We start from the raw sequence: 15,906 nt of genomic DNA, 5'->3' as shown, positions 1-15,906 counted from the left end.
GCTGAAATTCTCTGTCCAATCTTGTACTGACAGAAACCGCTTATTAAGCACTCTCATTCCTTCTGTTTAATCTCCTTGAACTGCTCGTTACTATCAAATGTGATTAAAGAATGGTATGATGCTATGTTGCTTACTGTCACCCTTTTTCCCCTTCATCTCTTAATTATTTTTCCAACATTTCCGGTTTCATCTTACATTCGGCTTTTGCAATGGCACTGCTTTGAAGTTTTTCCAATGGATTCCTGATCAATAAACCCCTTACACTTCTTCTTTTCTTTTTTCTCTTCCCCTACATCTCTTTTGCCTACACCATCACTCTTCCCTTCTTTTCTAGTTTTCCATTCATCCAAGTTTTCACTTCTTTCTTTTCCTTCTTTTTGTTCCCCAGTTTCCGTCTCCCTTCCATAGAGGTTTTCTTTCACTCTTCTGTTAGATTCCTTGCTGCTGTATTTTGCGAAGTTGGCTTCAAGCCTTCAGTCCAACAGCCACACCGCACCTAATCCGTATATACTTGATTTGGCTCCCAGCTTTCAATCTCCTTCCATATCTCCACTCTGCTCCTCTCCAATCTCTACCCCACATGATCGAAACTAGCTTCTCGTTAAGAGGAAGATGTCGCGGCCTATACCGTCCTTAGATGCTAATTGCTAAGGCTTCTTCTCTGTTTTTATATCCGTTTTTCTATTACTTTGGATATAACATTAATCATCAATATACAACACAATATATAATGTTATGTAAACGTCCAATCAATTAATCTTCGAGCAAGTGGAATAATCGAATAATAATTTGCTGATGAGATCCACTAGTTACAGAGAATTACAATAAATAATCAACAACTGCACTCAAACACTCTACTCACAAATATGAACACTCTAGCTCGTTCTCATCAAACACAAGCACTCACAGAAACATTCTTATAAATCCATATCCAAACACGAACACACACATAAGCACATTTACTCAGTCTCAACAAACCCTTAAAAATTATCAAAGATCTACACACATGAGCAGTACTCTCCCTTACCCTCGTGGGGTGTCGTCCACGTCCAATCTTGTAAACCTTACAACCCTACGTACATCCTTCTCCCATACTTCACCCTATTGATCAGACTACCCTATATTTATAATAATTAACTTGTCCACCAAGAATCCCTTTTCTCTTAGAATTATTGCCTAACAAGTCATTTTGTCCATCATGAAAACTTAGCTACCAAGTAAACTTGATTACCGAGCAATACATTTAAATCAATTAAAAAATTTATTCTAAATCATATGAGATTTACGTGATAAATTCTAACATATATATATATATATATATATACCTTCATAATTAACAAAAATTACAATGACTCGGGTATTCCATGAATTTAACATAACTAGCACTTTTGTTCTTGGAAGTGAGGTTCCAGTCTCGTTTATCACATCTTTACAAGAAGATCGATTGTTTTAACCTGTGCATTGTGATGTGATAGAATATTTGAGCTTCTAGCATTTGTTGAAATCAATAATGAGCCCAAGGAGACCAACTGGGCCTACGGATCAAATTTCACTGGAATTCTTGAAACCAATGGTAACAGGATATTGTGGTTAATCCATTGGCGAGTGATTCCTCGTCAATCGGAAGGTGGCGATCGTGTGAGCTGCCTGGCACTGCCTTCAAACCATTTGGAAATAAGAGAATATGGCATTGCATGTGGTTTTCGCAAATGATATTATTAATCAAGAAATATCTAACTTATATATCAATAGATTTCTTTCACTTACATGATAATTATGTCATGTCTACATATTTATCACATCCTTTTAGGAAATGAAGATAATGCGAGAAACATTGTGTTGGAACTGAGGGAAGGCTTGCTCAATTTGGGCCCCAGTGGAAATGTTAGAGTGCAAATTAAATTACAATGATTTAGCGGACTCAAATAGGGTTGCTTCCCCACAGATTTCCTTTCAACTTTTTAATTCTCGTCGGAATTCCTTAAGGAAAGAGCAGATTAATAGTGTGGTTAAATTCCTGGAAATTTACGGGCAAAATAGAAGGTGGTGATAATGTGAGTCTTACATCACTTCCAAATTTACGTGTACTTGAATTGGTATTGATCGATCTCGTTTATGAACCAGATCGACGACGATCTTCCGTATGATTCAACTTTTGTTTTTGGGACTTTTCTATCTGTCTTTTGTTTAACTCCCAAAGAAGCTTGTATCGGATGCAGAGTTTAGGCAGACAGTAATTACTGGTAGGATTTAATTGGAGCAAACAAAATAGCTGGGGTGCCTCTTGTTCTAATACATCCATGGCTATCGTATCTCTAAAAAACGAAACATAATATGTTTTGAGATGTCCATAATAATTTTAAAAATAGATTGTGAAGTTCTTTGGAGCTTTACTTTTCTTTGTATTGGTACATATGAATATGGTCTATTCTGTAAGTGAACTCTCCATCTCTTGAAAACAAACAAAACAAAGTATTCTCATTCGTTGTCAGATAGTAACTGAAGATGCGGATTGGCCAGCTCTCGTAGCTCAGTTGGTTAGAGCACCCGTTTAGTAAGCGGGAGGTCTTGAGTTCAACTCTCAACGAGAGCAATGGTTATTGTTTTCGATTAATTCCTTTCTGTTCATATCTATAACATACCCAAAAAAGGCTTCCTCTTTTAACCACGTGCGGGAGTTAAGAAAAAAGAGAAAAAAAAAAAACTAGAAAGAGGCCCGTGTGTAGTAACTGTAAAAACTAACTTCTAACAAAAATCACACAACCATGACTACTGACCCACTTCTCCCACCATGTCATAGGTCCCAGCCACACAAATAAAAAACAACATTAACAATCTCAAACCTACTCTCCAACGACAACAAGCAACCAACAGAATCATGTGTAACATTGTGATTTTTTTGTTTTAACTGTAACATGCCCTTTCTTTCTTCTTCTCCATGCCAATCCCAAACCCTTTCCAACAAAATGTTTCTTGCCCAGAAAACCTCCCCTCTTTTCCTCCACAAATTCTATCCCAAAACTGCTACTAAGTTCCGGTGTATTCCCAAGAAATTCACTGTTTCTGCTTCCCTTAACGCCATAGCTGCTGCTGCCTCGGGCTCTGGTGCCACTGTCCATGGGGCTGTCACTTCTGCCATCACCCAAGTGGCTGTTACTGCCTTTGCTATTGCCTCTGGGGCTTGTCTCTCCACCAAGGTGGACTTTTTATGGCCCAAAGTGGAGGAGCAGCCAGGTACCCTTTTCTTTTTGTGGGGATTTATGATTGGAATTTGTTTGCAAGTTTTTGGATTTGGAAATTTTTCTTCATTTAGTGCTTTTTGAAATTGTGGGCAATCCTCTAGAAAGGTATTTTGCTAGTGCTAGATTAGGGAAATTCTAGAGGCCTACTTTGCTCAAATTTGGAATTTAAGGAGCTTCTTATAATCTCAAGATATTTTATATTCTAGAGGCCTGGTATAGTTTTTTGGATATCCATTTCAGTCTGCAGCCACTAGTTTTCAGTTTTCTAATTCTGACATTTGTGTATACACATCAAAATCATTTATTATGTGCTTTCTTATGTTCGCTACTCCATAACTTCTCTGTGATTCAATTATTTGGTTGTTGCTTATCTCGGTCCAAATGTTGAGTGCCTTTCTTAGTAGAAGCACGCTCTCTATCAGACACGCGTATTCACATAGTTTGAGCCTAGACGGTGTTGCTTTTGCTGCCTTCCCAAAATTATGGGATAATACCTATGAATAAAGGATGTACTAGTTTTTATTGGGGAAAAACCTTGTGTTCCTGCTAATTGCGTCATTTATAAATTCTTGATGTTAGCTTCATTAGCAAGAGCATGACTGAACCATGTACTCTTAATAATGGCAACCTCGTGCTTGCTTTCTTTTTGTTACTAAATGTCTAATCATTTGATGTCTGCTCATTGAGTCATTTTTTTTTTTTGTTTTCTTCTCTCAATTATTCATATTAACAGTGTCAATCAATAGTGCAGGTTCTTTTACAGTGGAAGGAATCGATGTGACTGGCTATCCTATATTTAATGAGGCAAAGGTTTGCCATCTCTAGTTGCCTCATGACTTCCATATAGTCCTCTTCTGCCACTAAACACTGAATTTGTGAAGGCAGGTGCAAAAGGCTATTGCATTTGCGAAAAGAGCTCACAATGGGCAGTTTCGGAAAACAGGAGACCCTTATCTATCACATTGCATTCACACAGGAAGAATATTAGCCATGTTGGTTCCATCAAGTGGCCTACGGGTATGAAACTGTATAACCAAATACTATTAAGTTTATGACAATTGTTCTGTGCATTTCTACTTCCTTGTTCTTGCGAAAAACTTTCATCAGTATGCTTTTCCCTTTTCTTTGCTGTGTAAGTGCAAGAATTCTCTCTCTCTCTCTCTCTCTCTCTCTCCCTCTCTCTATATATATATATATTCCTAATCTGTTTATCTGTCTGTCGCTCTTTAAAAACAGCATGTATAATAACCAGTGGCAGCTGCTGTTTAAATTAATGTATGAAAGATCAGTTATGCATCACTCTTGTCATATGTAGTAACAAGAGATCAAAATATTACCACTTTCAATGAATCCTGTCAAGAGAAAACTGCATGTATGGTAAATTATTTTATTCCTTCAGCTATATCATGCTTTTTGACTCCTATGTCAGCCTAGTGTACAACTTTGTTGCTCTATCTCTATAGTTGTAGACCAATATGTTACGACTATTATTCTCTTTTAGGGTCCACTTTGATTGCACGCAGGTACAAGCTTCACTCTTATGTTGTAGGGGGGAAAACATCATAGAGTGAAAAAATTACCATTTTAATGTTTTAGATGGTAACTATAGCCATTTTGATTGTTTAATGTTAATGATTCACTGTTAGCTTGTTTGATAACAATAATTACAACGGTAAACAGATAATTGAACTCAATTCTTGATGTTCTAAACTTGATTCATTTTTTCATATCCTGATAATATTAAGTTAATTGTATTATTTTTTCTCATTAAAAAAACTAGTCTTTTGAAAGTGCCAGGTTGCTCAAAACACACTTTAAACAGTTGACTCCTTAACTAAGATCATAAAGTTTGCTGCAGGCTGTTGATACTGTTGTGGCTGGGATACTACATGATGTTGTTGATGATACACGTGAAAGTTTGCTCAGCATAGAAGCAGAGTTTGGTGATGATGTGGCAAGGTTGGTAGCTGGTGTGTCTAGACTAAGCTACATAAATCAGGTAAAGGCATCATTTTGATTGGTTGTGTCTGTATAGTTATTATCATTTATCTGTTTTTGTTTTTGTTTTCATCAAAATCTATAAGCAGAAAAGCTTACCAGCTTTTTTACACAGTCATTATCTCATCCCTTTAATAAGAATGTTTTATTGTTCAACCTTTTCCTATGGTGGTAGGTGCTGGCTCACGGGAAGAGCTGACCCCAGATCAGTAGTCCATTATTGTTTGGGCATGTTTTGAAAATTAAAAGAATAAACTACAGTAAAGAAGTAAAGAATAATAAGTCGCAGATTGATGGTAGTATTCTGTCATATCTTTTGTTAAATAATATGTTCTACTGACATGGAAAGTTCCAGTAACTTTGCAGTTATAGGTCATTTTGCTTTGAAGAGTGAATTGTGGAAAAATATTTTCATGTCTGGAGTTTGAGATAATATTGATGAGAACTTCCAAGGATGTGTAATTCAGCTCTTTCAACCTTAATCAAAGCCCAAAAAGAACAAATAATAAAATAAAAAGCATCATATAGCCATGTTTATCTTCCTCCAGGTTTTTGTGTTTTCAATTTGAAAATTCTGAGAAATTATCAAGAACTTATTTATGACATAGCTTTTTAAAGCTATTTCTCCATTTATTTCATTTATCCTATTACAGAAAGCAGGAAGTGGTTTACTTCCAACATCTATTTTGGTGTGTTAAGTATTAATGCAAGCATATGTCTCACTAAGTGCTGCAATGATAGGAAGCTGTAACGGTGTTGCTGCTCAAAGAAAAAGTTGAAATTACAAATTGTTGTCCTCTCTTCTAATGGTTTCTCCTGCTGACTTAGTGTCGTTCTTGACATCATTGGTGTTGTTCCCTGTGTTACCACTGCCACAATGCCCATGTATCACAATATTTTCTTAAATTTTATCCCCCCTATATATATTTGTTCTCATGTTATTTAATTAGTATACTGTTGTGCAGCTTCTACGGAGACATCGCAGGATAAATGTGAACCAGGGTACCCTTGGTCATGAAGAGGTAGAATATTACAGACTTGTTAATACAACAAATAATGAAACATGAATGATTGAATTTAGAAAATGAATTGTAAGCTTGAACCATAGGTGAAACTTCATATTTACATGATTACAAATTTCAATAAACTAAATACCAATTCAGTGTTTCCTTCTACTATAATTAAATTGTATATCTAATCTATGAGGTAATTGTTTTTCCTTGTTAGTGCTTGTTGTTGGGAGGTTGGTTTTATAAATTTTGAGTGCATTCTGTGACATGCTGTGGAGTTTCAAATCATTACTGTTTTCACAAGTAGAAATGGATTTGTCAAGAACTAATTTTAATACATAAGGGTAATAGAAAGGAAATTGTAGAGAACGGATATTGCAGGGATCCTAGTCATAGTAGGTACAACTAACTGTGATATGATATAAGGGTCTTAGTAGCAATTGCATGGATCTCTTTCCCTAAGGTAGTGTCAAGTTCAGTAGTTCAAAGCACTCTACTTGTTCTTGGGGTTATCATCAATGATTTATCTCAATGCATATGGGTGGTGAGGATGGCATCTGCTGAAAGGACTAGCTAGGTAGAAAACCTAAATGTTGGGTGATAGCTGATAGATAAGTAAAAACTAAGCATGTGAGCACTAGTTTTGAAGCTATTGATTCCCATACTCATACTCTCTTCTTCATCTTCTAAGGCAAATAATCTGCGAGTTATGCTCTTGGGAATGGTTGATGATCCACGCGTGGTACTCATCAAGCTGGCAGACCGTCTTCACAATATGAGAACCATGTAATACCTCATAACTTTTATCCATTATACAATTATCCTGAAAACAGTTTTTTTTTCTTTGAACTAATTCATTGAACAAACAGCGTGGTCTTCCCCTACTAGTTGTTACCCCTTCTTAGGAGGGTTAAGGTCAAAGTCTGAATCCCCCATCCCCTGTTGACTTCCTTATATGTATTAAAAAAGCTAATTCACTAACAGGAAAAAAATGTTTAATTCATTTCATGAATCTTTTGAATTTCAAAATTCTAAACCCTTTAGAGTCTTGCATTGTGAAAAATTGTATTTTCTTTGTCTTGAATATTTATGAAGAGAGATTGCTCCACAGTATGTGCAGGTTTTGAGAAATTCATAGATGAAATCTGTGTTGATGTAATTCTTGAAATTTATGGTTGACTTAGCTGAAGGTTGATTATTATAGTATTGTTGTATGAATTGTTCTCATAGGTGTCAGTATTCTGTACAGTTATGCCCTACCACTAGCAAAGGCTCAAGCTGTCGCTCAAGAAACCTTACATATTTGGTGTTCCCTAGCTTCCAGATTAGGTCTGTGGGCACTGAAAGCAGAGCTGGAAGATCTATGTTTTGCTGTTCTTCAGGTAAGGGAGCTCATTTTGAGTCTATGGAAGATGAAAATAACATATTATCATAATATCATTTGTAATATTAGTCGTACTTGATGATTTTATGTAGCAGATATGGTCTTTTTCTTGTACTCTATTCATGATGTTGTTTGAGCATTATTATCTCTTTTTTAGTGAGACATATATTTCATCTAGGCACTTTTCATCCATTGAGTTTGCTAATGTTATTGCTATGTGAACTATTTTATAATGGTACAGTTTAGGGTTTATTTTGGCCATTCAAGTTAGGCCTCTCCACCTAATGCCAGCATTATTTGAGATGCTTAACATGGTATTAAAGCATCTCTTGGTATGTTATCTATAATCGCCAAACCATAGCTTTCTTTTTCTTAAAAAAATGAAATCTACTGTTCTGTAAAGCAAATAATTTATCAGAAATTGGGAGACATACCATGTACATGCCCTGTTAAATTGGGACATCAATCATGAACTTTCACTTGATTTTTCAATTACAAATATATTTCTCTTTTTCAAAGTGTAGCAAAATAAAAAGGAAAAAGAACTTGTTCAGTGAATACAGATTATATGTTTTAGGCAGTTAGAGTACAGTTTGATGGATTATATGTTTATAATTGGACAGAGTATTATGGAACTGTGGCTATAAGTTTTTTGGCAGCCATCGGTCAAATAGGCTCTTTATTGCCTTTTAGATTCATGCAGGAACAGCAATATTTTTGCATTCTTCCAATTCCTATTGCTTGAAACTAGCATTCTACAAGGTGCTGGACTCCATAGCTTTGACTTTTAGGTGCATGCTGTATGCACATCTTGGATGAATGGGTCATGATCAAGATCAACTATATGGATGTTGCCTACAGCATAATGAAGATGGTCAATGATAAAGAATCAGAAAGAAAATAGCAAGTTTTGATCTGCAGGAACCTGTAGACAATAGTCTTCTGATAATTAATGTCTTGACTTAAATTCTTATCTGGCAGATATTATAGCTTCCAAACTCCTAATCTGAAGCCTTTCTGCTGCATATCAAGTTGAAGTAACCACATTTGTTTCAATTTTGTGGACACTGTGCTGCAGCCTCAAATTTTTAGGAAGCTGCGGGCTGATCTGGCTTCAATGTGGAGCACCAGCAACAAAGGAGCATATCCTAGAAGAATATCTGCAAAAGCCAGTTGGTCCTCTTTGGAGGAAAATGACTCAGCTCACGATGATGAAGCTTTCATGAATGATGAAGATATCACTAGCATAAAGGTAAAAGCATATAATATAGAACTGTGCTGCATCTATATGCGCCATATATTCTCTGTGGCTGGTTGAAAGCTTGCTTTGGTGTATTATAATTTTGCCACCTTCAACAACTACCTTCCAATAGTGAAAATTTTTAGTTACATAATGTCGAGAAATACTATCTTTCTTTCAGAAAATTGAAGAAAAAATGAAAATTTTGAGGTACAGAGGTTGTTTGGCTCTTCCTTTGATAGACTAAGTACAACCTGTTTTCCTTAAAGTGAACGTTTGAAACAAGTCAAAAAACACTTAGTATGCCTAATAATTGAGCACCTTTTACACATGGTCTTGAAAGATGTTGGAGTTACCTTCTAATTCTATATGAGTGCATACTGAGCACTCAACAGCAGAGTTGGCTTCAATTCTTTAGTAAAAGACATTTAGTTGATGAATCCATTGGAGGAGCTTTCTGCTGTTGACATGAATTGCTGTCCAAACTTGGCATGTCAAATGCAATGTAATGGTTATAATATGTAGTAACTTTCTTCTTTTTTTTTTTTGTTGCCAGATTGCTTTGTTTGTTGTTTTCTGGATATTTTGGAAGAGATCCATGCTCTTGCTCGACTATATTATTCACTTTCTTGCTTTTTCCATCATGACATTTATATAACAACCAATGAAAGAAATCCGAAGTTAAAAAGGTGGTTACAGAGGAGGAAACCTTTTATAATTGTAGCTTGGTCAGAATTTTCTTTTAAAAACAAGTACAGACAGTCTTTTTTTCCTAAGATCGGATGCTATACTTCCCATGATTGGATGCATTCATCAGCTTTATGTATGTTGTGGCTTTCTCAACGTACGTGACAATAGTTCTGGCAAAATGTGTGCACATGTATGTGAATGTCTGAATATCTGTATGCTGAAGAGAAAAAAGGTTTGGCTGTTATTGTTTGGTGGGAAGACAGTTAAAATAACAAGTCTTAGAAGTAATATAAAACAGCAAGCTTATTTTTAAGTAATTAGTTCCATTTGCTTTGTGTATGCAGGATCTTTTGGAAGCAGTGGTGCCTTTTGACATCTTATTGGATAGAAGAAAACAGACTAACTTTCTTAATAATCTTGGAAAAAGTTCAGAGGATGAGCCAAAACCGAAGGTTGTGCAGGATGCAGGAATTGCTTTGGCATCTCTTGTAGTTTGTGAGGAGGCACTTGAGAGGGAGTTGTTTATATCAATTTCGTATGCTTTTCTCTTCTTATAATCAGTTACTACTGTGTGTTTCTAATAAAAACATTTGGGTTTTATTTGTTCTGTGTGTAAGAGCAACTATTGTCAATTTGGTCATTTCTTGTGGGTGCTTTCTTATACTCTCCTCTTCTGCCTTGCAGTTATGTTCCAGGGATGGAGGTTACTTTATCCAGCCGGTTAAAAAGTTTGTATAGTATCTACAGCAAGGTATTGATAACAATCAATGTATCTTTATCAACTTTTGGATGCTTTGCTTCTGAACTGTAAATAGAATAAGTCTCTGTGTTGTTAGAGCCTAATGCAGTCAAAGCCCTTACTTTACTGCAGTTCCAAAGTCATTTTGGTCTCCAATTCCCTACATAATTATTAATATTCTTGAAGTTGTACAGCTGTGATAATTTGTAGATGTGGGTGGCAGCTACAGGTTTTATTGATGTCATAGTAGAGTTAATTTAACTAAAGGTTTGAAGAGACATCTGAGAATATACCATCAACTAAAATTTAGGTGCTATTTAACAGATATCAACATGTAGCGTTTCACTTGGCCTTTGAAAAGAAAGTATTGCCAGTCAAGCTAGAATTAATGTGATTCTAAAATTTTCGAGTCAGAAATGAGCTAGCAATCTGACACTAACTTTGGTTTGGAAGCATTTCAATCTTCTGTAGATTTGTGAAGTTCATGTTTTTCTTGCTGTAGATGAAAAGAAAAGATGTTGGCATCAATAAGATATATGATGCACGAGCATTGAGGGTTGTCGTCGGAGACAAGAATGGAACCCTACACGGACCTGCAGTTCAATGTTGCTACAGTCTTCTCAACATTGTACACAGGTATTTCAAAGTATTTCTTCTGTTTTATTTAATAGAATGTCTTTTCAATTAATAACAGTTTGTTTGGAATTACTTTTAGTTGTCTGTGTTGTATCATCTTTTTTAAGAAAAAAGCATATATAGCGCAGGAAACAAAATAGGATTTTTTTTCTTTCCTTAATGTTTTATGTATGTGGATGATTTCTTAGGCTGTGTGCCTGTGTTAGCTATAAGTAATAGCTACTTGTAATTTCTATGTTTTGCCAAAATACATAAGCTGCACTTCTCAACAGTGCAGTATTTTTTTTTTTCAGATAAAACTTTACTGAGTCACTTCTTCCTTCTTTCTCTGCAGGCTTTGGACTCCCATTGATGGTGAATTTGATGATTACATTGTTAATCCGAAGGCCAGTGGCTATCAGGTAACATTTTGCAATTCATTGATCATTGCAAAATAAATATCTCAACAGTAGTCCTTATATAGACATTAGGTCATACATGCATATGACATCCTGCATACATGATGCCCAAATAATATATGTAATAAATTTCTTGCTTTGTATCTTCCCCTCTAGTGACAACTAACCCAATTTTATTGACTAAATCTCTTAAAATGCAGCTGGTCGACTAACATAAATTTGGTACCACTAATCCAATGCACAAGTTTAACACAGATTCATAGACTGTACTATGCTGTAGTTTTTTCTGAATTTTAAGTCATGTATGAGTGTGCATTATGATACATGAAGGCTAGATTGGGCAGACACTGACTGCCATAAGGGTAAGGCTGGGGTTGGGAAGTTGAATACGAAATGTCCTTGAGCTTGATTATTGGTCCAAGGTCAATGTAAAAGTACTTCCTAAGCCTAGAACCATTAAAGTCAGGTAATCTAATATTCAACATTGATGTGCTATGTAAGTTGGAGAAATATTGCGCAAGTATCTGAGAAGGATGTTAAGATAATTACATTGATCTTCAAGACATCCTTTTAATTTTTTTTTTTTTTGAAAATTCCTTTTAAATCAAATTAAAACAGTATAAAAGTGACAATACTGCGCATGACTTTACATGTAAAGACCACAAAGTTAGATAGCTAAAAAAATTAATTTGTATTCTCATTTTCTGGTTAAGAACTTTTCAGCTGATTTATCATGCACGTTAGCAAGGAATGACTATTAAGTTCCTCTATTTATGCTTCATTAGACTGACTAGCTAACCTTTTTAAATCAATAATCATACTCTAAAGCAAAGTTACAAATACAGCTTGCTGAATATCTGTAATCAATAACTACAACCAAGTGATTTCCAAATGATCAAAGCATGAAGCAACATATATTTCCTGCTTATGTTTCGGGTCACATTTCAGACATGAACTTTCCTTTGGCTTGCAGTCTTTGCACACTGCAGTACAGGTTCCTGATGCCTCACCTTTGGAAGTTCAGATTAGAACACAGGTTCCAAGCTTCTTCCATGTTTATTTGATGCCACAATTGACTTAGGGTGAGACTAATTTAGCTACAGTACTGGTAATAATTTTCTCAGAGAATGCATGAATATGCTGAACATGGGCTTGCTGCCCACTGGCTTTATAAAGAAACTGGTAATGAATTACCCTCAGTGAGCAGCTTGGATGAATCTGAAATAGAAGAATCGTCCTATCTCCCCAAAGATCTGGATGATCAAAATTCCATGGACGATGATTTGTTTCTGAAGTATAGATCCCTGAAAGTGGGACATCCAGTCCTTCGAGTGGAAGGAAGTAACCTACTTGCTGCAGTTATAATCAAGTATGTTGTAACTCTATGCCTAATTTCATACTCTACCTGATAATGTTCATATTCACAACTGCTGCAAAAAATGCTGTTTCAGAGTAGATAAGGAGGGGACAGAGTTGCTTGTTGCTGTGAGCTTTGGATTGGCAGCTTCTGAAGCAGTAGCTGACAGAAGGTCTTCTTTCCAAATAAAGAGATGGGAAGCTTATGCAAGGTTATTCAAAAAGGTGCTTTGCTTCTGCTTCATATCTTGCTTATTGAGTCGAGTATGTCCAATGGATAGTGCTATAAGCACTACCTATAGTTACTCCCTAATCACCAGCTATATGTCACTGGATGGGCCCCATGTATCACTGTGTGGGTTCAAATGATGGATGGCTGGAGATTAATTACAAGTAAAAGGAAGTAACTTTTTGGAGTTCTTAAAGAATTATTCAATGTTATTTTTATACCCTGGAAGGCAAGGATTACTTGTGTTGAATCTAACTTTGCCATTTGCTGCCTTTGTTTAATAGAAAAACTTAAAGGTAGTTGCTTTTTGCAAAATGATGTGGGATTGAATGATAAAGCTACATTTCAGACTAAATACAAATCATCGCACTCTAGGACTCTAAATCTTCAACATGCCTGGAGCTTTAATAGGCTTACTTGTTGTGAAAGTATTACAATAATAACTGAGGTGAATTTGTTCTGTTAGCTTTAAAACTACTAACTTGCTTTGCTGATATCAACTCGGCTTTCCAGGTTTCAGATGAGTGGTGGTGTGAACCAGGACATGGGGATTGGTGTACTTGTTTGGAGAAATATACACTTTGTAGAGATGGTATATACCACAAGGTATATTGAGCATGAACTTATTGTGGAATTTAAATGTATTCAACTTTTCGGTGATACTTAGGGTGTGTTTAGATGAGGTATTTGAAAAATTCTTAGACGTTGAAATGAGGATAATTAGAAATGGAGCAATTTAGAATCCAAGAATGTAGAGATTCTGTTGATTGGGTAACCATTTAAGAAATTGAAGTACTATCATCTATTGCTCCAGAAAACAAGTCATTTTTTATTATTTGATTTCATTCTCTTATCTTCTTCTCACCCAATTCTGCTTTGCTGCCAAATTTGAACGTGTATAAAGATCAATGCAGATCCATATCTTGTGAGTATTTCGGTCTTTTAAAAAATACGCATATTTAGTAAGCTATTCAAGACTTCTGCACATCAGTGAGCTTTTGCTACTTCCAGCATTTCCCCTCTTAGCTGTTGACCCTTAAGTAATCATAATAGTTGGTAACTGTGAGAAAACTTCTTCTTTACCTCTTCTTTACCTCATTAAATTATTTCCATGCAGCAAGACCAATTCGAACGCCTTCTGCCAACTTTCATCCAAGTGATCGATTTGACAGAGCAAGAAGAATCTGAATATTGGGCTGTTATGTCTGCTGTTTTTGAAGGCAAACCAGTTGAATCTGTTGCATCTAGGCCCGACCTAAAATATGTTGCTTCAAATTCATTTGAAGCTAGCATCAACCGCAAGGTCTGGTTGCAATTATCTTATCATACCTAATGTCATTGTTAAAGTAGGCTGCATTAGTTGGGCTTGTTAGAAGTATTTTATTTTACTTGATCTTGTTAGAAGTATTTCGTTCTTCCTTCGATTCATATTTTCATTCAAACATTGCATGTTAGTACTTCCTTTTAGCTAGCACATGGCATGAGTCAAATTATTAAAATTTGTTGATTATTTAGATCGCTTCCTGTTTGTTGATGGGAAAAAGTATTTAAATTAACTAAAAAAATTTCATAAAACTATAGGAAATATGAGGTGTCCATTCTTGCTACTTGTATTATGCATGAAAGATTTGGTCATCTGAGTATAACTTTCCTAACATGCAACATGCAGAAAGCTGCTTTTCCTTGTTTCTTAAATCTATGAAACTTTGCTTTCAACTATTATTAAATTTATATTTAATCAATTCAATAAACCTGTTGCTTTGATCAAATATTCATTTCTCTATTTTGGTTAACCTTTTCCTTTACAGCATCAATAATATGGAATTGATATTGTAGATTTGTACGTGGTGTTGACAACAGTTCCTAGTTTTTTCTTTTAATTTAATTTGTGAGCTATAGGACCAAGAACGCTGTATTTTTTGGGACTTGAACCTAAGACTATTCATCTAGGTGACCTGTATTCAACTATGCATACATGTTTATTCGTTTACTACTTCAGTGTTTCCAAGGTCCTCTCTTGATTTGTATTTGCTCCCTTTTGATCCACAGAATACCTCATGTTCATTTGAATGTACATTCCTGCTTTTCACAAGAGTAGTGATTTTTTTTTTTCTTGGAACAGTTCACCTCTAATTACAATGAGATGTACTGACTGAGTTCTAACTTTAAATTACGCAGGTGCGTTTGTTGAGGACAATGCTTCAGTGGGAAGAGCAACTACGTTTGGAATCAAGTTTTGGAAGACAAGAGGGTGGTGCAAAATCTAGTGTTAACCCTGATTCTGTTGTCCTTGGGGAGGTTGTCATTATATGTTGGCCCCATGGTGACATAATGCGATTGAGAACTGGCAGCACTGCTGCAGATGCTGCAAGAAGAGCAGGACTTGAGGGAAAGCTAGTTCTAGTTAATGATCAACTAGTATTGCCTAGCACAGAGCTCAAAGATGGTGACGTCGTAGAAGTAAGATTGTAAATATACAGAACATAACTGATTTGTATATACCATAGGGTAAAATAGAATTCATTGCAATTTAATTTGTCAAATCTGAATGATCATGTGGGTGAGTGGGGTTGAAGTATGCAGGGCATGATGGTCTGTGATTGGATTCCATAGACATTCAATGTAAATACTGACAATTGTAGAGCATGAATGAATGAGAAATTTTCTCTCCTTTTATCCCCTTCTGTTAACAGTTTGGTGACATTCATGGCATCTACTTCTTTCATTGTCCACCCCTCTTCCCCCTTGTTGGTTTGAAAGTAGCCTTGCAAGGAAAACAGAGACAGCAAGACCTTTTCAACTTTGCCTTCTAAAAACCTAAACTCCATTGCTCTCTATGATGTCTTCATCATTCGAAACACATTATTTTTGTTGTATTTATAATTAAAGAAGCCAGATAGTTTTTTTTTTTTTTTTCTCTGGTTTCCGATTTGCTCTTCTCTGTAATGGAATTAAAAGTGGATCTGGATCAAATAGACAGCAAT

General features: G+C 35.6%; 1 protein-coding gene and 1 non-coding gene across 4 annotated transcripts; both read left to right on the top strand.

The window, feature by feature from the left end:
• The first annotated feature begins 2,519 nt into the window (after nt 1–2,519).
• Nucleotides 2,520–2,593, top strand: TRNAT-AGU (transfer RNA threonine (anticodon AGU)). Its single transcript has one exon. It is a non-coding gene; the product is annotated as a tRNA-Thr (tRNA).
• A 176-nt stretch (nt 2,594–2,769) lies between these two features.
• On the top strand, nt 2,770–15,598 carry LOC18599470 (uncharacterized). Of its 3 annotated transcripts, none has more exons than XM_088806291.1 (19): nt 2,770–3,234; nt 3,994–4,052; nt 4,128–4,259; nt 5,101–5,241; nt 6,206–6,262; nt 6,942–7,036; nt 7,500–7,632; nt 8,713–8,886; nt 9,909–10,099; nt 10,249–10,315; nt 10,806–10,939; nt 11,274–11,340; nt 12,311–12,373; nt 12,462–12,706; nt 12,789–12,918; nt 13,436–13,528; nt 13,827–13,847; nt 14,040–14,225; nt 15,101–15,598. In XM_088806291.1, the coding sequence occupies exons 1-19, from the start codon at nt 2,916–2,918 to the stop codon at nt 15,392–15,394; spliced, it is 2,601 nt and encodes an 866-aa protein (XP_088662417.1). In that variant the 5' UTR covers nt 2,770–2,915; the 3' UTR covers nt 15,395–15,598. The 3 variants fall into 3 exon arrangements, with proteins under 3 accessions (XP_088662417.1, XP_017977385.1, XP_088662418.1); XM_088806292.1 differs by having other exon boundaries at nt 3,144–3,234; nt 4,124–4,259; XM_018121896.2 differs by lacking the exon at nt 13,827–13,847 and having other exon boundaries at nt 2,780–3,234.
• Nucleotides 15,599–15,906: the final 308 nt, after the last annotated feature.

This window comes from Theobroma cacao, chromosome 5, assembly GCF_053813885.1.
Source record: "Theobroma cacao isolate CCN51 chromosome 5, ASM5381388v1, whole genome shotgun sequence".
NCBI lineage: Eukaryota > Viridiplantae > Streptophyta > Magnoliopsida > Malvales > Malvaceae > Theobroma > Theobroma cacao.
The sequence above is the reverse complement of the archived record's forward strand: the minus strand, read 5'-3'. Positions and strand labels throughout refer to the sequence as shown.

Bases quoted from the DNA above. Each gene is read 5' to 3' on its own strand.
- LOC18599470 (XM_088806291.1), top strand. From the start codon at position 2,916: ATGCCCTTTCTTTCTTCTTCTCCATGCCAATCCCAAACCCTTTCCAAC. The intron at 10,100-10,248 runs GTATGCTTTTCT...TCTGCCTTGCAG, and splicing joins GAGTTGTTTATATCAATTTC to TTATGTTCCAGGGATGGAGG. The intron at 12,374-12,461 runs GTTCCAAGCTTC...TAATTTTCTCAG, and splicing joins AAGTTCAGATTAGAACACAG to AGAATGCATGAATATGCTGA.